The following is a 27,993-nucleotide window of genomic DNA, read 5'->3' as shown; positions in this document are numbered from 1 at the left end:
AGGTAGAGGCCATACTGTTAGAGGTAGAGACCAGCTAGCTAGAGGCCGTCCCAGGGATGTAGTTCAGGGTAGTATGGCCCAGCCCCGGTGTTATGCTTTCCTAGCCAGGCCTGAGGCTGAGTCATCTGACACTGTTATCACAGGTACTGTTTCAGTTTGCAGTAGAGATGCTTCAGTTCTATTTAATCCGGGATCTACTTACTCCTATGTGTCATCCTATTTTGCTTTCTATTTGGTTGTGCCTCGTGATTCTTTGAGTGCTTCTGTGTATGTGTCCACACCAGTGGGAGATGCTATTGTGTTAGATCGTGTTTATCGTTCATGTGTGGTCACCATTGAGAGTCTTGAGACTCGTGTAAATCTTCTACTTCTCGACATGGTTAATTTTGATGTCATACTGGGTATGGATTGGCTGTCACCTTATCATGCTATATTAGATTGTCACACCAAGACGGTGACCTTAGCCTTGCAGGGGTTGCCTCGATTAGAGTGGAGAGGGAATATTTGCCATTCTGCCAGCAGGGTTATCTCTTATGTGAAGGCTCGGCATATGGTCGAGAAGGGGTGTCTATCTTATTTGGCTTATGTCCGCGATTCTAGTGCGGAGGTTCCTTCCATAGATTCGGTGCCAGTTGTTTGTGAGTTTCCAGATGTGTTTCCTGCAGACCTGCCGGGGATGCCACCCGATAGGGATATTGATTTCTGCATTGATTTGGCTCCGTGCACTTAGCCTATTTCCATTCCTCCATATCGCATGGCCCCGCCAGAGTTGAAAGAATTGAAGGAGCAGTTGCAAGATTTGCTGGATAAGGGCTTCATTAGACCTAGTGTCTCACCCTGGGGTGCACTTGTGTTGTTTGTGAAGAATAAAGATGGATCGATGAGGATGTGTATAGATTATCGGTAGTTGAACAAAGTCACCATCAAGAACAAATATCCATTGCCGAGGATTGATGATTTATTTGATCAGCTTCAGGGTGCCAAGGTGTTTTCAAAGATTGATTTGAGATCTGGCTACCATCAGTTGAGGATTAGGGCATCCGATGTTCCTAAAACAGTTTTTCGGATTCGGTATGGGCATTATGAATTTCTAGTGATGTCATTTAGGCTAACAAATGCCCCAGCAGCATTCATGGATTTGATGAATCGGGTGTTCAAACCCTACTTGGATTCCTTTGTGGTTGTGTTTATTGATGATATCTTGATCTACTCCCACAGTTGAGAGGAGCATGAGCAGCACCTTCGAATCGTTCTTCAGACTCTAAAAGACAACCAGTTATATGCTAAGTTCTCAAAATGCGAGTTTTGGTTGAGTTCAGTTTCTTTCTTGGGTCACGTTGTATCAGCAGAGGGTATTCAGATGGATCCTAAGAAGATTGAGGCAGTCCAAAACTGGCCTAGACCCACATAAGCTACAGAGATCCGTAGTTTCCTAGGTTTGGCGGGATATTACCGTCGATTTGTGGAGGGTTTTTCATCCATAGCAGCCCCATTGACCAGATTGACCCAGAAAGGTGCCCCGTTCAGGTGGTCAGACGAGTGTGTAGCGAGCTTTCAGAAGCTCAAGATAGCTTTGACTACGGCACCGGTATTGGTGTTACCCACAGGTTCGGGATCTTATACAGTATATTGTGACGCATCTCGTATTGGTATGGGTGCGGTATTGATGCAGGGTGGCAAGGTTATTGCATATGCTTCACGGCAGCTGAAGGTTCACGAGAAGAATTACCCTGTTCATGATCTAGAGTTGGCAGCCATTGTTCACGCGCTGAAGATTTGGAGGCACTATCTTTATGGCGTGCCATGTGAGGTATTCACTGATCATCGGAGTTTGCAGTATTTGTTCAAGCAGAAGGAACTCAATTTGAGTCAGAGGAGGTAGCTGGAGCTATTGAAAGACTATGATATCACCATATTGTATCATCCTGGGAAGGCCAACATGGTGGCCGACGCTTTGAGTATAAAGTCAGCCAGTATGGGTAGCCTTGCATATATTCCAGTTGGTGAGAGACCGCTTGCATTAGATGTTCAGGCCTTGGCCAACAAGTTCGTGAGGTTAGATGTTTCTAAGCCCAGCCGTGTTCTAACTTGTACAGTTGCTCGGTCTTCTTTGTTTGAATGCATCAAAGATCGGCAGGATGATGATCCTCATTTACTTATCCTTAGAGACACAGTGCGGCACGGGGGTGCCAAGCAGGTTACTGTTAGAGATGACGGAGTTTTGAGGATGCAGGGTCGTATTTGTGTTCCTAATATGGATGGACTTCGTGAGTTGATCCTTGAGGAGTCCCACAGTTCCCGATATTCTATTCATCCGGGTGCCACCAAGATGTATCAGGACTTGAGGCAGCATTATTGGTGGAGGCGAATGAAGAAGGACATAGTTGCCTATGTAGCTCGGTGCCTAAATTGCCAACTGGTAAAGTGTGAGCATCAGAGACTTGATGGTTTACTTCAGAGGTTAGATATTCTTGTGTGGAAGTGGGAGTGTATCACTATGTATTTTGTTGTTGTACTCCCACGGACTCAGAGGAAGTTCGATGCAGTTTGGGTTATTATGGATAGGCTGACTAAGTCAGCGCATTTCATTCCTGTGGCAGTTACCTATTCCTCATAGCGGTTGGCAGAGATTTACATTCGTGAGATCGTCTGTCTTCACGGTGTGCCCGTGTCTATCATTTCTGATCGAGGTACGCAGTTTACCTTGCACTTTTTGAGGGCAGTTCAGCGTGAGTTGGGTACGCGGGTTGAGTTGAGCACATTATTTCATCCTCAGACGGACGGGCAGTCCGAGCGTACTATTTAGATCTTGGAGGATATGCTCCGCGCTTGTGTTATAGACTTCGGAGGATCATGGGATCAGTTCTTGCCCTTTGCAGAGTTCGCCTACAACAACAGTTACCAGTCGATTATCCAGATGGCTCCCTATGAGGCATTATATGGTAGGCGGTGTCGGTCGCCAGTTGGGTGGTTCGAGTCGGGAGAGGCTTGGTTGTTGGGAACAGACTTAGTATAGGATACCTTAGATAAGGTCAAGATTATTCAGGATCGACTTCGCACAGCTCAGCCCAGGCAGAAGAGTTATGCCGACCGAGAGTTCGTGATGTTGCATTCATGGTCGGAGAGAGAGTGTAACTTCGTGTATCACCCATGAAGGGTGTAATGAGGTTCGGAAAGAAGGGAAAGTTGAGCCCTAGGTATATCAGACATTTTGAGATTCTGGAGAGAGTGGGAGAGGTGGCTTACAGGCTTGCATTGCCACCTAGTTTAGCAGCTGTTCATCCGGTATTCCATGCGTCCATGCTTCGAAAGTATCACGGCGATCCGTCCCATGTGTTAGATTCCAGCTCTGTCCAGATGGACAAGCATTTGACTTACGAGGAGGAGCCGGTGGCAATTCTAGCCCGGCAAGTTCGCCAGTTAAGATCAAAGAGTTACCCTTCAGTTCGAGTGCAGTGGAGAGGTCAGCCTATTGAGGCAACTAGTTGGTAGTCCGAGTCTGATATGCGAAGTAGATATCCCCACCTTTTCACCAACCCAGATACTTTTCTATGTTCGTTTGAGGACGAACGGTTGTTTTAGATGTGGAGAATGTGATGACCCAAAAGGTCATCTTATGCTTTAGAAGTCGAATCTGTGCTCTTAAGACTTAAAAATCACATTTTTTTTATCCTCCTCGATTTGCATGTGCAGTCCGGGCAGGTTTCCGGAAAGCTGTTATGTTGAAAACTAATGAAAATAAGAATTTTGCCTTAAAAGTTAATTTTAGTTGATTTTGGTCAACAATTTTGGTACACGGGCCCAGATACATGATTCGACAGTTTTGGTAGGTCCGTATCGAATTATGGGACCTGGGCGTATGCCTGGAATCGAATTCGGAGGTCCCTGGCTTGAGTTATGAATTTTTGATAAAAATTAAAAGTTTGGAAATTATTTGTTTTTAAGAAATGATTGATGTTTGGCATTGTTAGTGCTGGGTCTGTATTCTAGTTTCGAATCCTGGTACAAGTTCATTATGATATTTAAGACTTGTCTGTGAAATTTGGTGAGAAACGGAGTTGATTTGACGTGATTCGGACGTCCAGTTGAGAAAATAGAAATTTTAAAGTGTTCTTGAGAATTTCATTTGATTTGGTGCTAAATTCGTAGTTTGAGGTGTTATTTTGGAGATTTGATCGCGCGAGCAAGTTCGTATGATGTTTTTATACTTGTGTGCATGTTTAGTTTGGAGCCCCGAGGGCTCGGGTGAGTTTCAGATAGGCCACAGGATATTTTGGACTTTGGAAATCTGGTATTTTGCTACAGCAGGTGTTCTGGCATGTCCTTCTTCGCGTTCGCGAAGGTACTCTCGCGAACGCGAAGAGTAAACTGGGAAGCTGAACGTTTCTTCTTCGCGAACGCGAAGGCTTGGTCGCGAACGCGAAGCGATGGGGGCGTTACCCTTCGCGAACGCGACAAGCCTATCGCGAACGCGTAGTGTTAGGCATTAGGGGAGGGGGAGTCAGTCGTTCCTTCATCGCGAACGCGAAGGACATGGGGGAGTAAGCATCACGAACGCGAGCTGGATCTCTCGAACGCATAGACTTGGCAGCCAGTACCCTTCGCGAACGTGACAGTGCTCTCGCGAACGCGATGAACACTGTCGCCCAGCACTTAATAGAAACCAAAAACGGAATTTTAGCCAAAAATTCATTTTCTCAAAAATCAAATGGTGAGCGGCGATTTTTCAAGAGCCATTTCTTCCCCAAATTATTGGTAATTGATTCTAAACCATTTTCTTTCAATTACCTATTACATTTCTTGAATTTTCAACCTAAAATCTAGAGTTTTCATGGTAGAATTAGGGGTTAGGGTAAAAACTAGGGATTTCGAGAATTTGGGAATTTAGACCTCAATTTGAGGTCGAATTCCAAAACCAATTATATATTCGGGCTCGGGGATGAATGGGTAAAAAGATTTTGGTCCGAACCTTGGGTTTTGACCAAGCAGGCCCGGGGTCGATTTTTTTGACTTTTTGGAGGAAAATTTGGGAAATTTAATTTATGAAATATAATTGAGTCCTTTAGCAATATTTGATATTATTGAGTCATTTTTGAATAGATACGAGTGGTTTGGAAGTGAATTCCAAAGGAAAAGTTGTGATTGAGAATTAAGTGGCCTTCGGAGCGAGGTAAGTGTTGTGTCTAACTTTGGCTTGAGGGAATAGGTATTATGTGTTTATTTGCTACGTGTTTGGCTGTTTAATACGACGTATATGTGAAGTGACGAGCATCTATGCGTCGTTGTCGAGTAATAGCATGCGAGTAAAATTCTATTCTTGTCTATTTTGTAGCCTTAAATTCTACTATCCATGCTTAGCGGGTTATTTAAAATGTTGGGTGACATATATCTGGTTTCACTGAGATTTGGTAACTTTCGAATATTGATTCAAGGTTGAAATTACATTGTGCTATTGATTATGGGTAAAATACTGGTTTCTTTGTGATACTCTAATCTATCCGTTGTTATTGATTCTGTGATTGGTGAGGAGGAGTGTAAAGCACGAAGGGTGATGCCGTCCATGCATTATTTATATTGTGAGGAAGAGTGTAAAGCACGAAGGGTGATGCCGTGCATGCATTGTTTATATTGTGAGGAAGAGTGTAAAGCACAAAGGGTGATGCCGTATATATTATGAGAGGTTTAATGCACGAAGGGTGATGTCGTGCCGTTCTATTTATTTATTTGGTGAGGTTGAGAGTAAAAGCACGAATGGTGATGCCGTGCAGTTTTCCTTGATGTTTTAATTGCTCAATTTGTTTAAGGATTTTCGGTTTAATTCTGTCTTTTCATTATTCTCACTCTTTATATTGTATTTCTCCATTGTATGTTCCCTTTCCATTATTTTTATGTTATTTCTTTATTTACTGTTGTTGCCAGTAGTATGATTATATTGTTCAGGTTATATGTGGGTGTCTTGTCCTAGCCTTGTCACTACTTCGCCGAGGTTAGGCTCGCCACTTACCAGTACATGGGGTCGGTTGTATTAATGCTGCACTCTGCACTTTCTGTGCAGATTTTGATACCGGCTCAGGTTGATCGAGATTTGCTATTGGTCCGATGTCCGGAGACTCAAGGTAGATCTGTCGGCATTCATAGACCTTGAAGTCCCCGTCTATCTTTTATGTCCTACTGTTTTTCTTTCATTCAGACAGTTGTATTTCTTTCAGGCTATTACTTGTAGTAAATTCTAGAATGCTCGTGAATTATGACTCCAGATCCGGGTGATAGTAATTAATACAATTTTATAATATTCTGTACTTATTATATTTCATCTTAGTTAATTATTATTATTTACTGAATGGAAATAAGGAATTGGTTTAACGATTTTCTAACGTTGGCTTGCCTAGCAAGTGAAATGTTAGGCGCCATCACGGTTCCGTCGGTAAGAAATTTCGGGTCGTGACAGCCACCGAGAAATTCGAGAAGTGGAGTGAACTGGGAAAGAAGACTCGAGCATCGGAGAAGGGTGGCTCCTTGCACTGTCTAGGTTCAAGAAGCATGGGTGATACGAGGAGACAACTAGTAATTCCTTAAAATATTTCGGTCTATTTTTATCGAACTATATTTATATATGATAATTTCGTTAACACGTTTTATTATATTTGTAGAAAAAAAAATATGGGAGGAAGATGAGTCGTGATGAGTTCTTCATGGAGACTCACATCCGGAAGAAGAAGGCACCGACAGATCCAACTAGATGGGTCGAGGACCGGGCGGAGACTACACATGTAAGTTTTATAACTACTATAAATATTTATAATATTATATAGTTAGTAATTTTCTATCTTCTAAATAAAGGGTCGCTACAAGATTAATTTGGAGGAGTACACTCAGAGCTTGCCACCGAATGAGCAAGGCGAGCGACCGCCCATTTCAGACGAAGAAGCGCAGAGGATATGGTTGGATGTTGTCGGTGGTCCTAAAAAGGGGATAGCATACAGCCTTCCAGATAAATCATTTCGGCGCTACAGGGTTGGATTGCAAGGTATAGGGACTTCCGCCCAAGGCGAGGCGATTGATAGGTCGACTATATCGTCTATGGAACAGAAGATCGCAAAGCTGACATCAGAGCTTGAAGAGACAAAGGCTAGAGAAAAAAAGAGAGATGAACAATTTGGTACCCTTCAAGTTCAGCTAGAAAGGAGGGACGAACAATTTAATCTCCTTCAAGGTCAGCTGGCCAATCTTCTTGCTACTGATGCTTTCCCCATTCTCCGGTCTCGTGAGCCTTCCCCATGTGCCAACGATGAAGGTTCTAGGAGTGAAGATGGAGATGATGCTAGATAAAAAAACTCATTGAATGGTGTGTATTGCTAAACAAAGTATTGAACTTGTCAATATTTAGTTGAGACTAGTTTTGAATGATGATTATATTATTATTGAATATTTTAGTAGTTGTTGTGGTTGTTATTAGTTGTTGTGGTTGTTATTAGTTGTTGTTGTTAGATAATGGTTGTTGGTGTTAGTTAATAGTTTTTGTTAGTTAGTTGTTGTTGTTGTTGTTAGTATATTCATTGTTGTTGGTTAATTATGGTTGAATGGCAGCAATGTAATGCTGCCATTATAGGATGGATATTGGTTGTAATTGATAGGTGGTGTAGCTCAAAAATAGACATTTTCTGCCCAGTTTTTACCCAGATTTCCGACCGAATTCAATCGAAAATTAATTTATTTTTGCCCAGAAATTCATAATTTTCGACCGAATTTGGTCAAAAATTTCAAATAAATTCTCCAGTTTATTAAAATTTCCGACCGAATTTGATCGGAAATTATGAATTTATTTTTATTTTTTAAAATAAATTAACAATTTATTATAATTTACAACTAATTATTTAATTAAAAAAATTAATAGTTTCCGACCGATTTCGGTCGAAAATTTAAAAATTAAAAAAAATATATTTAATAGTTTCCGACCGAATTCGGTCGGAAATTTCCGACCGATTTCGATCGGTACACGTTTGCGACCATCATTTTCCCGACCAATTAAAATCAGTCGAAATTCGGTCGGAAATAACGGACGGAATTATACTATTTTTTAGTAGTGAATATCTTTTATGTGTCAACTTTCTCTAGATCGAACACTACATATCATTTGGCAATTCAATAAATTTAGCTAAATTTTTAGATAGAGTTATTATATCTAAATTTCGAGTATGATATTAAAGATATTTATAAATAATAAGTGAGTGTAAGATATATTTCGAGGAGATATTTTATTTTTATATTAAAATTAATAACTTACATTAAGTAATTTATCAAATATTTTGAGTACGTTCAAAGTTGAAAGAAATCAATAATGACCCAATTCATCATTTTATTGCTAGGTAGTGAAACCATTTGGACATGATCATTGTAAAAAATCATTTGTGTAGCTCAGTTGCTTTAGTATCACAACTCTATCAAAAGCTTTGACAAATAACACTAATTAGGAACTAATAGATGACTATATTTTTAAGTTTAGTAGTAAACATGTTGAATAAATAATTAAGCTTGCATATATAAAAGTTGATACGATAAAGTATAGAAGCATACTGAATTAAGAATGAATCATCTTTTTCCCTTTTTATTAATTTTGCTTGATGTTATAATTAAGAACTAATGAGTGAAGAGTAAAAACAATGGTAAAGTATTAATAAATCTTTCAAAGGTTACCACCAGGTTCTCGGCATTGTGTTTTCACTTCAAACAAAGTTTAAGAAAGGATCTTTCTATTCTTGTTTTTGTTTAAGCTTTAGCTTCAAAAATACGGAGCAAATGTTTGGTTGGTTTCACGTGGAGTAAAATCTCTACATACAACACAACTGGGGCTGACAATTTGCGCCTTAAAAATGCCTCAAATATTTTCTTTATTTACTAAAATGTACGATAGCAATTGAAGTAATAATATACAAAAGCATGCAAAGATATTTTCTATAAAGCAAACATATCAGAGAAATATAGCACAGATGGGGCTGACAATATGGGCCCTGAGAATGCCTAAGAAGTTTCAAATATTTATAAAACATTGTGATGGCAAGTGAGGTAATAATATACAAAAGGAGTGGCAAACATATTCTAGGTAAAGCAGGCATGTCGACGAAGACCACCCTGCTTCACCTAGTGCACTCCCACTTCTAATATAGTAGAAATTCAGAAGAAGCAACCACGGTTGGAGAATGAAGCAGCGCTGGGTGTTTAGAAAATGGAAAAGATGAAGATTTTATTAGTAGAAAAATAATGATTGGAAAAGAAGCACAGTAGGAAAAAGATTAGTTAAATTTCAGGCTTAGCAATGGAAAAAAGTCAAAGAAATTAGATTTAAACTCCAATTTAACAGCTCAAAATTAGGTAAAACATATAGATTTGCCAAGTAAAAATATTAGGTAAAGCATATAAAAAAAAGAATACAGAGCAACACCCATAAATCGCATCAATTTTAAACCTTTTTTCGAATAAATAACCGGTACAATAAAATATAAAACAAAGGCAAAGAATAACAAACTAACCAACTCAGCTGTGGAAACAAAGAGGATATACACAGGGAGAGCAGAGCAGATTAATCACTTTAAGATACAAAGAAATCTGATAAAAGCAGAGAAAGAAGAAACCCCAATATTAAGCGGTGGCCATAGAGGTAAATGTCCAGGTGTAATGCTGTTAATATCAACGGAAGATCTAAAACATGCTTTGAAAATGCCCCAGTAATTTCCATTATTTACAAATTTCTCTGATGGCAATGAACATAAAATTATTAAAAAATATGGGCAAAAATATAAAAGCTTAAGCTGGCATGTCGACGAAGACGTGTCTGTATCAGTTGATGCACTCGCACTTCTAATATAGTAGATAGAATAATAAGTCGTCAGCAAAACTCAAGTGAATGATGCCCAGTTTTGCACATCTAGGATGATACTTGAATGTAGTAGCCTCTTTTAGACCAGCCCATATCCATCTCAAGTACTCCATTGAGATAGCAAAGTCTTAATCCTATTGCAGCATCAAAGGGTTCAGATGGTTCCCCATTAATCAGGACGGTGTAGTTTACAATTCTTATACACTCCATAATCCACTCCATATATCTTCCAGGGATGACAAGCTCAACCATAACTTGCTCTAAGTAGATCCATTCCACAGAGTCATATACTTTTTGCAGGACAAATTTAATCACACATCTAGAGGAGATATGTTTCCTGGTATAAGCTTTAACTAATTCATGAGCAAGGATTATATTGTCTGTAATTTTTCTCCCAGGGATGAATCCAACTTGTGCTTCACTAATTATACAAGGAATAAGTTGTTGCAGTCTAGAAGCAGTATCTTAGATATCAATTTGTACAGAACTGTATAACAAGCAATTGGTCTGAATTCTTTAACTGTTTTGGGGTTGTCGTTCTTAGGAATCAGAGTAATAGCAGTGCAATTTATAGCTTTATACAGTTTCCATGTTGAAAAGAATTCCTTTACTGCATCTATAACTTCCTCATTGATAATATGCCAGGCTCTTTTAAAGAAAAAGGTATTATAACCATCAACTCCAGGGGATTTATCAGTAACTTTAGCACATAAATCTTTTTTCTGTTGTTGAGAAAGGACATGCCCATTTTCATGATTGATCTGTTCACAACAGGTAACTCCACAGCAGCAGCACCCAATAATCCCTTATAGAATTGCATAATCTCTTCCTTGATATCTTTAGGATCAGTGAGTTTGTCACCCCCAAGAGATGTGATCTCTGAAGTCTATTTTTGTGTCTTCTCTCCTTTACTTTAGCTGAAAAATACTTTGTATTTGAATCCCCAAGTTGAATCCATTTTACTCTTGACTTCTGCTTCATAACTTTCTCCTCATTCAGGTTCCATTTTTCTAAGTTTTGCAGGCCAATGTGTCTTTCTCCAATCCAATCAACTCATCAGAACAATTCATAACCATTTCCTGTTGAATTAAAATTAGATCACCTCGGGCTTTGTTTATCTTTTGTGCGATACCTTTGAAATGTTTACTATTCAATTGCTTAAGCAGAGGTCTCAGGGCCTTCAACTTTAGCCAGACATTCTTCATCCTATTATTTGTTTGTCTTTGCAGCCAAACTCCTTTTGCCATGTCCAAAAAGCTAGTATGTTCATCCCAAATATTAAAAAGCCTAAATAGGGCTTTGATGTTGTTGTGAGTTGTATTTAAATATAATAACATACGTGAATGATCAGAGAAGTTGTGCAAGTCCTACTCTGTGACCACATGTCCCCATTTCATCATCCATTCATGATTACAAAAAATTCTATCTAATCTGCTATAAACTCTATCACTCTCATGTTGTTTATTGTTCCATGTATAATAATCCCATTTCCAGGACAATTCATTTAATATCAAGTCATGGATACAATCAGGGAAATCTTTAATCTCAGCATATTGAACAGGATTCCTTAGTAGTCAATCATTGGGATACTGTTAGTTTACATCATGTATATAGTGTAGTATTGTCCTACATTGGTAGAGCAGTAGTATGTCCTTGTATAGTATACCTATAAATAAGGACCTCTTGTATTATATTATTCATCCAATATCAATAACATATTTTCTCTCGTGCCTTCTCACATGGTATCAGAGCAATTGTGAGAGACTTATCGCTGTGCATAAATTCCAGAGATTCCGGGAAAGAGAAATCAGTACTTTTTAAAGGTTATTTTCTATCTGCTTCATTTCTGTTAGTGTTGTATAAAATCCAACACTACCATAAGAGTCGTCACTGTGTGGCAACCAAACCCCAGTAAAAAGCTCCGGCAGCAGAAGCTCACACGCGTGAGCTCACCCACCGGCGCATACGACCATTTTCGGCCATTTTTTGAAAATTTTCCTTCAGAATAGTTGGGTCGCCTGGTAATTCCGATCCTACCCCTACTGTTTTCATTTCATTCCGATAACTTTGAGTTTTTTTCCGGCAGCTACAGTACTATTCTGGTAGCTACAGTAGATTCCGGCAGCTACAGTATTTCAGTATTCTATTTCTGTGTTTCCGTACTCTATTCCAGTGGATTACATTTGATTCTTTCTCTTATTTGGTAATAATTTGCAACAATGTCTTTGGGATTTGATGCTTTTGAGTCTAGAAACATGAGTTCTGGAAGCTCTAGTGCTATTATTACCTCGGAACCTTTAATGGAAAGTTCAAACTACTTAGCTTGGGCTTCATCTGTCGAGTTGTGATGTAGAGGTCAAGGTGTTCAAGATCATCTAATCAAACAGTCTAGCGATGGAGATGAAATGGCAATAACACTTTGGGCAAAAACTCGATGCTCAGTTATGTGGCATCTTGTGGCGATCTATTGATTCCAAGTTGATGCCCTTGTTTCGTCCATTCCAGACATGTTATTTGGTTTGGGTAAAGGCACACACCTTATACACTAATAACATATCTCGCTTCTATGATGTGATATCGCGGATGACAAACTTAAAGAAGCAAGAATTGGATATGTCTACTTACTTGGGTCAAGTACAAGCAGTCATTGAGAAATTTGAGAAGTTGATGTCAGTTTCTGCTAGTGTGGAAAAACAACAAGAGCAGCGACAGAAGATGTTTCTTATTCTTACCCTCGCTGGACTTCCTAATGATCTTGATTCAGTACGCGACCAGATTTTGGCCAGTCCGACTGTCCCGACAGTTGATGAATTATTCTCTCGATTACTCTGCCTTGCTACAGCACCAAGTCCACCAGTGATCTCATCACAGATACTTGATTCCTCTATTCTTGCATCCTAGACAATGGATGTTCGGGCATCTCAAACTATAGAGCATAGACGGGGAGGTCATTTTGGAAGATCTAGACCCAAGTGTTCTTATTGTCACAAACTTGGACACACTCATGAAATGTGCTATTCCTTACATGGTCATCCACCCAAAAATGCTTACATTGCTTAGACCGAGACACCAAGTAACAAAGGATTTTCTTTATCTAAAGAAGAATATAATGAGCTCCTTCAGTATCGAGCAAGTAAGCAGGCATCTCCACAAGTAGCCTCAGTTGCCCAGACTGATATTTCTGTTACTGGTAAATCTTTTGCTTGTGTTTCCCAGTCTAGCACTCTTGGCCCATGGGTCATGGACTCAGGCACTTCTGATCACATCTATGGTAATATATCACTTTTGTCAAATATTGTATATTCACAGTGTCACGACCCGAAATTTCCCACCGACAAGACCGTGATGGCGCCTAACATTTCACTTGTCAGGCAAGCCAACGTTAGAGAATCATTAACCAATTCCTTATTTCCATTCAGAAAATAACAATAATTAACTAAAATAAAATATAATAAGTGCGGAATATCACAAAACTGTATTAATTACTACTACCCGGATCTGGAGTCACAATTCACAAGCATTCTAGAATTTACTACAAGTAATAGTCTGAAAGAAATACAAATGTCTGAATGAAAGAAACAGTAGAACAGAAAAGATAGACGGGGACTTCAAGGTCTGTGAACGCCGACAGATCTACCTTGAGTCTCCGGACAGCAGGACCAATAGCAAAATCTCGATCAACCTGAGTCGGTATCAAAATCTGCACAGAAAGTGCAGAGTGCAGCATCAGTACAACCGATCCCATGTACGGGTAAGTGTCGAGCCTAACCTCGACGAAGTAGTGACGAGGCTAAGGCAAGACACCTATAATTAAACCTGTACAAGTTAACCGTGTATATGCAAATAACAGAAATGAAGAACTAAACAGGAAATGTCGGGAGGGGAACATACTGAGGGGAATACAAGATAAAGAACTACAACAGAATGATCACCGGAGTAGTCAATATACCATGAATCAACCAGAATAGTGAATACAGTAAGGAAAAATGCACGGCATCACCCTTTGTGCTTTTACTCTTTATCTCACCATAATATTAATAGAAGCGGCACGGCATTACCCTTCATGCTTTTACTCTCATATCATGGCACGGCATCACCCTTTGTGCATTAACACTCACAATATGGCACGGCATCACCCTTCGTGCATTAACACTCACAATATGGCACGGCATCACCCTTCGTGCATTAACACTCACAATATGGCGCGGCATCACTCTTCATGCATTAACACTCACAAGATGGCACGGCATCACCCTTCTTGCATTAACACTCACAATATGGTACGGCATCACCCTTCGTGCATTAACATTCTCCCTTACCATAATGCAATGCAATGCATAAATAACAACAGGGAGATAGAATAACAAGTACAAACCTTACTTCAATATTTGGTTCTATAATATCAATCTCAACTTTGAAATAAAAACTCAATTATCACTAGAAAATCCGTAAACATGATAAGAACGATAAATTGAACAACACTAGCATAACACGTAGCAATTTGACATAGGAAAAGACAATATAAGAAAGACAGAGAAACATGGAAAACAGGTACATTGGTGGCGCATAAGTACTCGTCACCTCACATATATGCCGCTCACATGGATTTCACTTAGCAAGTAATATAAGGTTCCTAATTCCATCGAGTCAGGGTTAGACACAACACTTACCTCGCTCTGAAGGCTACTTAATTCTCAATCACAGCTTTTCCTTTGGAATTCACCTCCAAACTACTCGTATCTATTCAAAATTGACTAAATAATATCAAATATTGCTAAAGAAATCAATTATATTGCATAAATTAAATTTTCCAGTTTTTTCTCCAAAAAGTCAAAAAATCGACCTCGGGCCCGCTTGGTCAAAACCCGAGGTTCGGACCAAAATCCTTTTACCCATTCACCCCCGAGACCGAATATGTAATTAGTTTTGGAATCCGACCTCAAATTGAGGTCTAAATCCCCAAATTCCCGAAATCCCTAGTTTCTACCCTAACTCCTAATTCTACCATGAAAACTCTAGATTTTAGGTTGAAAATTCAAGAAATGTAATGGGTAATTGAAAGAAAATGGTTTAGAATCACTTACCAATAATTTGGGTAAGAAATGACTCTTGAAATATCGCCTCTCACCATTTGGTTTTTGAGAAAAAAATGAGTTTTTGGCTAAAACCCCTTTTTGGATTCTGTTAAGTGCTGGGCGATAGTGTTCATCGCGTTCGCGAGAGCACTATCGCGTTCGCGAAGAGTATAGGCTGCCAAGCCTTCGCGTTCGCGAGACAATGCTCACGTTTGTGATGAACACTCCCCCTGGCCTTCGCGTTCACGAGACAATGCTCGCGTTCGCGATGAAGAAAAGGCGGACTCCCTCTCCGCAGTGCCTAACACTACGCGTTCGCGATGGGCTTGTCGCGTTCGCGAAGGGTAACGCCCCCATTGCTTCGCGTTCGCGACCAAGCCTTCGCGTTCGCGAAGAAGAAAACTCCAGCTGCCCAGTTTACTCTTCGCGTTCGCGAGAGTACCGTCGCGAACACGAAGAAGGACATGCCAGAACACAGACGCTGCAGAAAAACCAAATTTCCAAAGTCCAAAACATCCCGTGCCCTGTCCGAAACTCACCCGAGCCCTCGGGGCTCCAAACCAAACATGCACATAAGTCTAAAAACATCATACAAACTTGCTTGCACGATCAAATCACCAAAATAACACCTAGAACTACGAATTTAGCACCAAATCAAATGAGACTCTCAAGAACACTTTAAAATTACTATTTTCTCAATTGGACGTCCGAATCACGTCAAATCAACTCCGTTTCTCACCAAATTTCACAGACACGTCTTAAATATCATAATAAACCTGTACCGAGCTCCAGAATTAAAATACAAATCCGGTACTAACAATGCCAAAAATCAATCGATTCTTAAAAATAATTAATTTTCAGATTTTTAATTTTCATCAAAAATTCATAACTTGAGCTGGGGACCTCCGAATTTGATTCCAGGCATACGCCCAGGTCCCATAATTTGATACGGATCCACCGGGACCGTCAAAACATGAATCCGGGCCCGTTTATAATAAATGTTGACCGAAGTCAACTAAAATTAACTTTTAAGGCAAAAATTCTTATTTTCATTAGTTTTCAACATATAAGCTTTCCGAAAACCTGCCCAGACTGCGTATGTAAATTGAGGAGAGTAAAAATGAGATTTTTAAGGCTTAGGAGCGCAGATGCGAGTTCTAAATCATAAGATGACCCTTTTGGGTCATCACACACAGTCTCTTCCCACTGTTACTTTAGCCAATGGATGTCAAACTAAGGCAAAAGGAGTTGGACAAGATAATCCATTGTCTTTTATCACCCTAGATTCCATTCCTTATGTCCCTGGCTATCCTGTTAGTCTTGCATTTGTTAGTCGTTTGACTCGTGCCCTCCATTGTGGTATATATTTTATTGACGATTATTTTATTATGCAGGACCGCAGTACGGGACAGACTATTGGTACAGGACGTGAATCAGAAGGCATTTACTACCTTAACTCACTCAGTCCTTCCACAACATGTCTAGTTACAGATCCTCCAGATCTAATCCACAGACATTTAGGACATCCGAGTTTATCCAAACTTCAGAAGATGGTGCCTAGTTTGTCTACATTAGATTGTGAGTCGTGTCAACTTGGAAAACATACCCGAGCCTCCTTTTCGTGTAGTGTTGAGAGTCATGCAGAGTCTGTCTTCTCCTTAGTTCATTCTGATATATGGGGACCTAGTAGAGTCAGTTCATCCTTGGGATTTCATTATTTTGTTAGTTTCATTGATGATTATTCAAGATATACTTGGCTTTTCTTAATGAAAGATCATTTTGAGTTATTTTCTATATTTTAGAGTTTCTGTGCTGAAATCATAAACCAATTTGGTGTTTCTATTCACATTTTTTGCAGTGATAATGCCTTAGAATATTTATCTTCTCAATTTCAGCAGTTTATGACTTCTCAAGGAATTATTCATCAGACATCTTGTCCTTATACCCCTTGAAAAATGGGGTTGCTGAGAGAAATAATAGGCACCTTATTGAGACTGCTCACACACTTCTAATTGAATCTCATGTTCCGTTGCATTTTTGGGGCGATGCAGTTCTCACAACTTGTTATTTGATTAATCGGATGCCTTTATCTCCCATCAAAAATCAGATTCCGCATTCAGTATTGTTTCCCCAGTCACCCTTATACTCTTTTCCACCCGTGTTTTTGGGAGCACGTGTTTTGTTCATAACTTAGCCCCTGGGAAAAATAAGTTAGCTCATCGTGCTCTCAAGTGTGTCTTCCTTGGTTATTCTCGTGTTCAGAAGGGATATTGTTGTTATTCTCCAGATCTTCGTAGGTACTTTATGTCAGCTGACGTCATATTTTTTTGAGTCTAAACCTTTCTTTACTTCTGCTGACCACCATGATATATCTGAGGTATTACCTATACCTACCTTTGAGGAGTTTACTATAGCTCTTCCTCCACCTTCGACCACAGAGGTTTCATCCATACTAACCGTTGAGGAGTCTAGTGTTGTTCTCCCTAGTTACCCAGCCATAGGAACACCACTCTTGACTTATCATCGTCGTTTGCGTCCTCCATCAGGCCCAACTGGTTCTCGTCCTGCACCTGACCCTGATCCTAGTACACTGATTGCACTTCAGAAAGGTATACGGATCACACTTAACCCTAATCCTCATTATGTCGGTTTGAGCTATCATCGTCTGTCATCTCCCCATTATGCTTTTATATCTTCTTTGTCCTCGGTTTCCATCCCTAACTCTACAGGTGAAGCGTTGTCTCATCTAGGATGGCGACAGGCTATGAGTGACAAAATGTCTGCTTTACATACAAGTGGTACTTAGGAACTTGTTCCTCTTCCCTCAGGTACATCTACTGTTGGTTGTCGTTGGGTTTATGCAGTCAAAGTTGGTCCCGATGGACAGATTGATCGACTTAAGGCCCATCTTGTTGCCAAAGGATATACTCAGATATTTGGGCTCCATTATAGTGATACCTTCTCTCCCGTGGATAAAGTGGCTTCAGTCCGCCTTTTTCTATCCATGGCTGCAGTTCGTCATTGGCCCCTCTATCAGCTGGACATTAAAAATGCCTTTCTTCATGGTGATCTTGAAGATGAGGTTTATATGGAGCAACCACCTGGTTTTGTTGCTCAGGGGGAGTCTCGTGGCCTTGTATGTCGCTTGCGTCAGTCACTTTATGGTCTAAAGCAGTCTCCTCGAGCCTGGTTTGGTAAGTTCAGCACGGTTATCCAGGAGTTTGGCATGACTCGTAGTGAAGCTGATCACTCTGTGTTTTATTGGCACTCTACTTCAAGTCTCTGTATTTATCTGGTAGTCTATGTTGATGATATTGTTATTACTGGCAATGATCGGGATGGTATTACCAATCTGAAGCAGCATCTCTTCCAGAACTTCCAAACTAAAGATCTAGGCAGATTGAAGTACTTTCTAGGTATTGAGGTTGCCCAGTCTAGCTCAGGTATTGTTATTTCTCAAAGAAAATATGCTTTAGACATTCTTGAGGATACAGGGATGATAGGTTGCAGACCTGTTGACACTTCGATGGATCCGAATTCTAAACTTATGCCAGGACAGGGGGATCCGCTTAGCGATCCTACACGTTATAGGCGGATGGTTGGAAAATTAAATTATCTCACAGTGACTAGACCCAACATTTCTTATTCTTGAGTATTGTATGTCAGTTTATGAATTCTCCCTGTGACAGTCATTGGGATGCAGTTGTCTGCATTATTCGATATATAAAATCGGCTCCATGCAAAGGGTTACTCTTTGAGGATCGAGGTCATGAGAAGATCATTGGATACTCAGATGCTGATTGGGCAGGATCACCTTCTGATAGACGTTCTACGTCTGGATATTGTGTTTTAGTAGGAGGAAATTTGGAGTATTGGAAGAGCAAGAAACAGAATGTAGTTGCTCGATCTAATGCAGAAGCATAATATCGAGCAATGGCTTTGGCAACATATGAGCTAGTCTGGACCAAACAATTGCTCAAGGAGTTGAAATTTGGTGAAATCAGTCGAATGGAACTTGTGTGCGATAATCAAGTTGCCCTTCATATTGCATCAAATCCGGTGTTCCATGAGAGAACTAAACACATTGAGATTGATTGTCACTTCGTTAGAGAAAAGATACTTTCAGGAGAGATTGCTACAAAGTTTGTAAGGTCGAATGATCAACTTGCAGATATTTTCACCAAGTCTCTCACTGGTCCTCGTATTGGTTATATATGTAACAAACTCGGTATATATGATTTGTATGCACCGGCTTGAGGGGGAGTATTAGTTTACAGCATGTATATAGTGTAGTATTGTCCCACATTGGTAGAGGGGTAGTATGTCCTTGTATAGTATAGCTATAAATAAGGACCTCTTGTATTGTATTATTCATCCAATATCAATAACATATTTTCTCTCGTGCCTTTCTCACAGACACAAAACTGCATTAAAATCTCCACACACCAACCATGATGTATTAATCCCTTGTGCAATATCTTTCAAATCATCCCAGAGGGTCTTCCTTTGTGCATTGGTGTTATATCCATACATAGTAAGCATATAGGTAAAATCATTTGTTCTCCCTATTACCGAACAGTGTAGTAATTGAGACTTTCTTTAAATCACATGAACTCTAACATGACTTGCATCCCATACTAACCAGAACCTTCCATTTGTGGCATTCTGATAGTTGGTTTGTAACTCCCATCCAGGAACAATATTAGTAGAAATTCTTCAAGCATTATGCATTTTTACTCTTGTTTCGAAAAAACCGGCTAGCTTAATCCTTTTAGTTTTCAAATATTGTCTTAGTTCCTTCCGTTTGTATCGCTTATTAATAACCCCTACATTCCAAAATAACCAATTCATTGGATAATTTTTGTTCCCCCACCTCTATCTGTAGGGACTGTTTGAGCAACACACTCGTCACTTTTCTATTTCTCAAATCCATTCTTGATACGAATAGGACTTAACAATGGAAAATTTTTAAGGTTTAGTTCAGGGCTTGGCATCGCTCTCTTCCCTTTACTCAGTTGGGTAGTGAGGCCATCAGGTCCACCCGTATGCTCTACCTCTGCAGGATGGCTTTGAGTTTTCTGCTGCACAATATTGTCTTGCCTCTGCTCCTGCTTCTTCTGATTATCTGGCTGTATACCCACTGCTTGGCCATTAACGAGAGTCTCAGGCTCTTTTTACACCCATATTTTAACTATATTTTTAACTTCTTTCCTCTTCTTTGGTTGTACAAATTGTTGATCATCAGTCAATTTGTGCTCAGGGGGGCAATATATGCCCTATTGTTTGCCATCTCTCACAGAAGCTTGGTTTTCAATCATAAGTAATTTTCTGCTGAAACACTCTCCCATTTGGATCCATAACTGCTAACTCAGAAGGCAAAGGCCTAGTGACATTTACTTAAATTAGTATCCTTGCAAAGAAAATCCTTGTTTGCTTGGTAGTACACTCATCAGCAAAAATAGGAGTCCCAACGGCACTAGCAATTCTACTTAAGGAGTTAACTCCCCATCAATTCATAGGAAGCTTGGGGAATTTCACCCATAGAGGAATATCAGTAAGAAACTCTTCAGTGAAGTCAAAATTAGTGATACACAAATTGTAAGCGGAAGACGCTATGGAAGCCACGTCAGCAGAAGTCGTTAGAGTAGTTATAAAACAGTTAGTAGTTACAAACAGTGCCAAGTTAGTTAGAGTAGTCTGTTGAATTCAACTAACTGGGATGTAATTTTTATTCCCAATAGAGTAGTATAAATCATTGTACTGAGTTCATTACAATCAATAAGAAAGTATTACAATTTCTTAATTCTAATTCTTCTTCTTCTTCCAATTTCTTCTCCTCCATTTCTGGGCTGGAACACTCGAGTATCCTCTGTAGATCTCCTATGTAGCTGTTGAATTCTCTAGTTACATTCCTGAATTCAAGTGTAGTTAGCAATTCTGTTAACAATGATATCAGAGCTTTCAGATTCTCGGCACTCATAGCGAAAGGAACTAGGTCTAATGGTGACACTGTTAATGCGAACTCATCTTCAAACATGGATGAGTTGAGAGAGATGATGCAGAAAATGCTAGCAGAGGTGGGGACTCTTGCTGGGGAAGTATCTCATCTGAAGGGATTAGATCAAACAGTACACGAGCTGAGGGAATAAATTACAATTTCTGGGGAAAAGCAAAAAAGAAGAATTCCATCTGAGAATGACGAAGGAACATCTGGAGGAAGACAATCAAGAGAAAGATCGCAGGGTAAAAAGAGTCTTGATTGCACTCACCACTACAATTCAAATCTTACTCGATGGCCAAGAATGGAGTTTTTGTGATTTGCAGGTGAAGATCTAAAATCTTGGCTGTTCAAAATTGAACAATTCTTTTCAATGGAAAGAGTAGCTATGGATGAGAGGATTGGAGTGGCGGCTTTACAGTTAGAAGGGGAGGCAATTCAATGGCACCTGTCCTTCATGAAATACAGACAATATATCCAACCTGCTACTTGGAATGAATATGTGATAGCCTTAGTTGAAAGATTTGGTACTAATTTTTATGATCCTATGGAGGAAATCAAAAAGATCAAACAATTGGGGAGTGTGAAAGAGTATCAAGCTATATTTGAAAGGAATTTGACTAGGGTGAACTTATCACAGGAGAATGCTATCAGTTGCTTCATTGGGGGCTCAAACCTGAGCTGAATATTGCAGTCAAAATCAACAATCCTACAACTCTATCACAAGTATACAAAGCTGCGAGAATGCAAGAGGCGTATCTCTCAGCCATCAGACAAACTCCTGGCCAGTCCACTTATACTCATCCACCAAATAAGTACATGGAGTCGAAGGGTTAAGACAAACCAATCCTTCCTAATCCTAGCACTAGTAAGGTTCATAGGAGGAGGTTGAGTCCAGAGGAAATGAATGAGAAGAGAGCAAATGGGTTGTGCTTCTTCTGTGATGAAAAGTACATTGTTGGGCATAAATGCAAGAATGCTAAGCAGTTGTATTTGATGGAACTTGAGGAGCAAGAAGAAGTGGTACAAACAGAGCTGGAGGAAACACCAGAGGAACTAGCCTTGCACATCCATGACTCAGAACAGATGACAGAACAATTAGAAATTTCCATTCATGCACTCAATGGATCATTGAGGTATAGGACCTTGAAGGTAACTGGCTATCACTACAAGAAACCATTGCATATCTTGGTTGACACAGGAAGTTCTCACAACTTCATTTATCCAGCAGTAGTGGAGCAACTAGGATGCCCAGTCACTCAGATTTCACCTCAAGTGGTGGCTGCAGCTAATGATTTGCTAAAGGTGGACAAGGTTTGCAGGATTTCTTGGCTATTACAGGGTGCAGAATTTGCAGCTGAGTTCCTGATCCTACCATTAGGATCTTGTGGAGTAGTACTAGGGGTGCAATGGCTACTAACATTGGGGAATATCAAGATGAATTTCAGAAAGTTGACTATGGAATTCATCTATAAAGGAAATAGGCATGTTCTGAGAGGAGATGGTAGACAAATCTTGAGTCCTGAAGCTGGGAAGTTAGCCAAAATCACAGGTAATCACTCAGAACTTTGCATGATTCAGTTAGTACCCACCATGTGTAATGAAGTACAATGGTACTCTCTAGAAGCTATAGAAATGACTGAACTTGATCCTAAGTTGTTGGCTTTATTAGATGAGTTCAAAATAATCTTTGATAAACCTACTCAACTGCCCCCATCTAGAGGTGTATTTGACCATAGAATCATTTTACAAAATGGTACTGAACCAATCAATAAGAGACCTTACAGATATCCATCAGTTAAAAAAGATGTGATTGACACTCTAGTTAAACAAATGCTAGACCAGGGAAGCATTCAACCTAGCAGTAGCCCCTTTGTTGTACATGTGGTATTAGTAGGGAAGAGAGATGGGACTTGGAGACTATGTGTTGATTATAGGGATCTGAATAAGGCCACTGTAAAGAACAAATTTCCTATACCTATTGTGGAGGACTTACTAGATGAATTGGGGGGATCTAAAGTCTTCTCTAAAATTGATCTAAGGTCAGGGTTATCATCAGCTAAGAATGGCTACTGAAGACATACCTAAGACTGCCTTTAGAACACACTCAGGCCACTATGAATATCTAGTCATGCCTTTTGGATTGTCAAATGCTCCTGCCACATTCTAAGGCTTTATGAACTCTGTGTTCAATGCTTTCCTCGGAAAGTATGTGTTGGTATTTTTTGATGATATTCTAATCTATAGCAGATCCTTAGAGGATCATGTATGGCATTTAAGGGTTGTCTTCCAATAAATGGAGAAATATCAATTGTATGCTAAAAGAAGTAAGTGTTTCTTTGGGATTAAAAGGATAGAATACCTGGGCCATTTCATCACTAAAGAAGGTGTGTCCACTGATCCATAGAAGATAGAAGTTGTGAAGCAGTGGCCTATACCAACAACTATTAAATAACTAAGGGGATTCTTGAGATTAGCTGGGTATTACAGAAGATTTATTCAAGGTTTTGGAATAATCTGCAAGCCATTAACTGATCTTCTACACAAAGATAGCTTCAAATGGTCATCCAAGGCTACTGAAGCCTTTGAGAAGCTGAAGGTAGCCTTAACAAATACTCTTATATTGGCCTTACCTTACCCCACCAAGACATTTGTAGTAGATATTGATGCTAGTGGATATGGTATTTGTGCTGTTTTGATGCAGCAGGGTCACCCAATAGCCTTTATTAGCAAGGCCTTATCTCCTAGGCATGCTGCACTTTCAGTCTATGACAGGGAGTTGCTTGCCTTAGTCCATGTAGTCACTAAATTGTCCCAATATTTATTGGGACATCAGTTCATTATAAGGACAGATCAGAACGCTTTGAAGTACCTTATGGAACAGAAGTTACACACCAATTCTCACCTAATGTGGCTGCCCTTTGATTATGTGATTGAATAAAAGAAAGGAGCAGAAAATAAAGTGGCAGATGCATTGTCAAGAATGTTAGGAGCTGAATTATTGGCATTAGTAGTATCCACTACTGACTCAGATTTACTTCAAGCTATAGTGAACAACTGGTCTTCTGATGATGAGTTGAAGATCCTTACTAAGTAGCTAAAATCCAACCCCAATACACCCTCACAATTCACTTGGCACCATGATCAATTGAGAAGGAAAGGTAGATTAGTGTAGGGAAGGTGCAGAACTTAAGGACTGACATAATAAAACTATGGCACTCCTTTCCACAAGGTGGCCATTCTGGTGTAGATGCCACCCTCAAACGACTGCTAACTCTTTTCTATTGGAAGGGGATAAGAACTGATGTGAAGAACTTCATACAAAGATGTGATATTTGCCAGAAGAATAAGGCAGATTTGGCAGCTTATCCTGGCCTTCTACAGCCCTTGCCTATACCAGAGGTAGTATGGTCCCAAATAAGCATGAATTTTATTGATGGCTTGCCTAAGTCTAAAGGCCATGAAGTCATCTTAGTGGTTATTGACAGACTAAGCAAATATGCTCACTTCATGCCTTTAAAACACCCCTACACTGCACAATCAGTAGCCAAGGTTTTCTTTGATGTGATTGTCAGATTACATGGCTTACCTAAGACTATAACCAGTGACAGGGATGATGTTTTCTTAAGCTCATTTTGGCAGGAACTCTTCTCACTACAAGGAGTTCAGTTGAATACTTCTACAGCATATCACCCTCAGTCAGATGGTCAGACTGAAGTCTTAAACAGATGTTTGGAGACATATTTGAGGTGCTTCTGCAATGAAGACTCCACTGATTGGTACTCATATTTAGCTATAGCTGAATATTGGTACAACACTTCGTATAATTCTGCTATTCACACCACCCCTTATGAGGCTCTATATGGTCGACCTCCCCCATTACATTTGCCATACTTACCTGGTGAGGCTGCTTCAGCAGAGGTCGACAACACTTTATTACAAAGGGAGTTGAAGTTGCAACTACTTAAACATCACTTGCATAGGGCTCAATTGAGGATAAAACAACAGGCTGACTCTCACAAGACTAACAGGAGCTTTTCAGTAGGAGACTAAGTATACCTTAAGATACAACCCTATAAAAAGTCTACCTTGTCTTCTCAGCCATTCCACAAATTGGCTTCCAAATAGTATGGTCCATTTCAGAGCGAGTTGGACCTGTGGCCTATACATTGCTATTTCCACCATCAGTAAAGATTCATCCTACAGTCCATGTATCTCTCTTAAAGAAGTGCCATGCAGTCCCCGATCAGATTGCATACCCTCCTACCATTGATATTGCTAACCCCCATTATCCTAATCCCGAAGCTATTCTGCAGATGCGTATTGTGAAGAAAGGAAATAAAGTTGCTGGCCAAGTACTAGTCAAATGGTCTGGACTATCAGCAGATCATGCCACATGGGAATACTTTAATGTTCTTAAGACCAGGTTTCCTCATTTTGATCCTTGAGGTCAAGGATCTTTTGCAGATGGGAGTATTGATACACAAATTATAAGGTGGAGAAGCTATGGAAGCCACGTCAACAGAAGTCGTTAGAGTAGTTATAAAACAGTTAGTAGTTACAAACAGTGCCAAGTTAGTTAGAGTAGTTTGTTGAATTCAACTAACTGGGCTGTAATTTTCATTCCCAATCGAGTAGTATAAATCATTGTACTGAGCTCATAAAGTATTACAATTTTCTAATTCTAATTCTTCTTCTTCTTCCATTTTCTTCTCCTCTATTTCTGGGCTGGAACACTCGAGTATCCTCTGTAGATCTCCTGTACAGCTGTTGAATTCTCGAGTTACATTCCTGAATTCAAGTGTAGTTAACAATTCTGTTAACAATTAGGAGTTCATGGCTTCAAGATAATAGGCTTGTTATTAATAGAGTAAGGTCCAGAATAAATCACCTCATGCATGTCTTCAATTGATTTGAACTTAATAACATAGTACCCATTTTCATGAAGAAATAATTCAGGCGTTGAAATATTGTTCCACTTTTGTGTTACATATCTGCTCATGGAATTGTAGCCAGGCTCATCTCCTATTACATATGCAATAAGACAGCATCTCCATTTTTCTGTTTCTTTCTCAACTTCTTCCTTGTCTAATTGAACTGCTTCTTTACTTCTTTCTTAGAATCTTATGTCCTGTCTGCTCTATATAACAAGGAACCAATTATAAAAGTTTGAACATTCTTAGCGGAATTTCTAGTATCATTACTCAATGATGGCTTTGTCTAATTGTGTTTTGCACTTTACCGTGGAAACATAAATTGGAGGAAGAAAAACTGAAATATGCATCTCCTGTTTTATAATTTGCTTGAGGATGAATTCTTACTTCTGTTAAGATTTATTTGTTTCATATGATAGTGTATATATTCTGAATTTGTTCATTGGTTTACTATGGTTCTTTTTTGTTTTGAGTCAATTTAGAAGCAGTTATGTTTCAATATTTTGTACTGCAATGTGAAGTTGATTCATCGAACAATGTTTGATTATAAAGATGTTTGAGCTAATGTAAAGAACGGAGCAATGCCGACTTTCTTAGAGGGATTGTTCAATGACAAGTCCTAAATAAAGTAAGGAAAATACTATGTGGTGATAGGGCTGATGCACATTCAAGTTGAGTTGTCTCACTCATTGCGATTTCCTTAATGACCTCCTTCCTCTCATTATTCCACGTATACTATTATGCCCTTTTAATTTTTTAAGTATACATGTATATACTTATGATGCAGATAAAATGTTGAAACAACTAGCAATTGCGGGGAACGAGTTAAAAAGGTTCAATCAGAAGCATAAAAAGGATTTGGAGGAGCTGGCAAACATTCGCCAGAAGCTCATTTGCCTCCCTTACCATCTGGTCACAACAGAAAAAGAGATGGGTTGTTTGGCTCGGCTAGCAGATGAGGAAGAGAAGCTTGTGAGGAAGATAGTTATTCCATCTTTTATTTCTGAGGAAAATCTCTCGGGTGTTATTGAGATAGACAATCATGCTGATTTTGAAATCATAGGTGAGGGGAAAGCTTAGAGTATTTCAGTAGTATATTACATTTCACTTTGGTTCAAATTATTCCTTTTCGAGTTTGGTGAACATGAACATTTGGTTCCACTTTTTATTTTTCAAATAACTAATACTCCCATAAGTTCTACGGGAATCTGTCATAATTTTATGTGGGATAGAATATTGGATAAGAATGCAGGTATTAACAATACATGAATTAAAACTATTAAGTAATGAAAATAACCCTTCATGTAGACCAATATTTTAGTCGGTTAAAAAAATAAAAGGACATTTAAAACATATATTGTATAATAATTTTTAGTTCAACGAACCAAACATTTAATAATAAATAACTCGTGCACTATTAATCACTGCATTACTAATCTTTGCATAACAATCTCTGCATTACTAATATTTGCATTATAATTCATGCATTACTATGCTTCTAAATCAAATGACCCCTTTAAGTTATTATATCTGGGATCAATAATGTATTATCTATCTTATTACAATAGATGTTTCCGTATTGATTTTCAGATGGCCAACCTTCGACAGAGGAAGTTCCAGAATGTAGTAAAGGACACCAAGGTAACGTCCACCCAAATATAACAAAGGTAAAGTCTCTTTGATCAGTCTCTTCATTTGTCAATTATATAACAGGGCACAAGTACTTAGTTCTTATGGTGACTACAAAATTCAATCTTGATTTCACTATCATAAGAGAATTAGTTTTGCTGAGTTTCTCTTGGCTTGGTTAATGGAATTTTAGTTAATGAAGGTTCGGATTCTTTTCGCATTCAGTTTAGAAGCTATTAGCTTTTTGCTTAAACTGTTGTCTTTTACTTTGGCTTCATTTATTGCAGTCTCATATCAAATTGTTTTGGGATGTATTCACAAAATTACGACTATATCGTGACCTTTCATTTTGGTATTGTTGTCACAGCATCCGCAAAATGATAGTTGTTATTCTAGCCATGTAGTAAAGGAGGATACGTTTTGCCAGTTGCCATTATTATCGGAGTATGAGCAGCATAATAATAATTGCTACTCCAGCCATGT

General features: G+C 39.2%; 3 protein-coding genes and 1 pseudogene across 4 annotated transcripts in view; all 4 read left to right on the top strand.

Moving 5' to 3' along the window:
• The window catches only part of LOC138903620 (F-box/LRR-repeat protein At3g03360-like), a 162,808-nt gene that overhangs the window by 132,862 nt on the left and 1,953 nt on the right, over positions 1-27,993 (top strand). The gene's annotated exons all lie outside the window — the stretch shown is intronic.
• LOC138903485 (uncharacterized) lies at positions 6,633-7,474 on the top strand. The gene is made up of 2 exons (XM_070191645.1): positions 6,633-6,770; positions 6,841-7,474. The coding sequence occupies exons 1-2, from the start codon at positions 6,672-6,674 to the stop codon at positions 7,327-7,329; spliced, it is 588 nt and encodes a 195-aa protein (XP_070047746.1). The 5' UTR covers positions 6,633-6,671; the 3' UTR covers positions 7,330-7,474.
• Positions 16,119-21,098, top strand: LOC138903639 (uncharacterized; annotated as a pseudogene).
• LOC138903621 (uncharacterized) lies at positions 25,638-27,614 on the top strand. Its single transcript, XM_070192032.1, has 3 exons — positions 25,638-25,817; positions 26,669-26,944; positions 27,472-27,614. Exons 2-3 carry the CDS (start codon positions 26,674-26,676, stop codon positions 27,561-27,563), a joined length of 363 nt encoding a protein of 120 aa, XP_070048133.1. The 5' UTR covers positions 25,638-25,817; positions 26,669-26,673; the 3' UTR covers positions 27,564-27,614.

Source organism: Nicotiana tomentosiformis, chromosome 12 (assembly GCF_000390325.3).
Source record: "Nicotiana tomentosiformis chromosome 12, ASM39032v3, whole genome shotgun sequence".
Lineage (NCBI taxonomy): Eukaryota > Viridiplantae > Streptophyta > Magnoliopsida > Solanales > Solanaceae > Nicotiana > Nicotiana tomentosiformis.
This window is presented reverse-complemented; position numbering and strand designations above follow the sequence as displayed.

Bases quoted from the DNA above. Each gene is read 5' to 3' on its own strand.
- LOC138903485 (XM_070191645.1), top strand. From the start codon at position 6,672: ATGAGTCGTGATGAGTTCTTCATGGAGACTCACATCCGGAAGAAGAAG. The intron at 6,771-6,840 runs GTAAGTTTTATA...TTCTAAATAAAG, and splicing joins ACCGGGCGGAGACTACACAT to GGTCGCTACAAGATTAATTT.
- LOC138903621 (XM_070192032.1), top strand. From the start codon at position 26,674: ATGTTGAAACAACTAGCAATTGCGGGGAACGAGTTAAAAAGGTTCAAT. The intron at 26,945-27,471 runs GTGAGGGGAAAG...ATTGATTTTCAG, and splicing joins TGCTGATTTTGAAATCATAG to ATGGCCAACCTTCGACAGAG.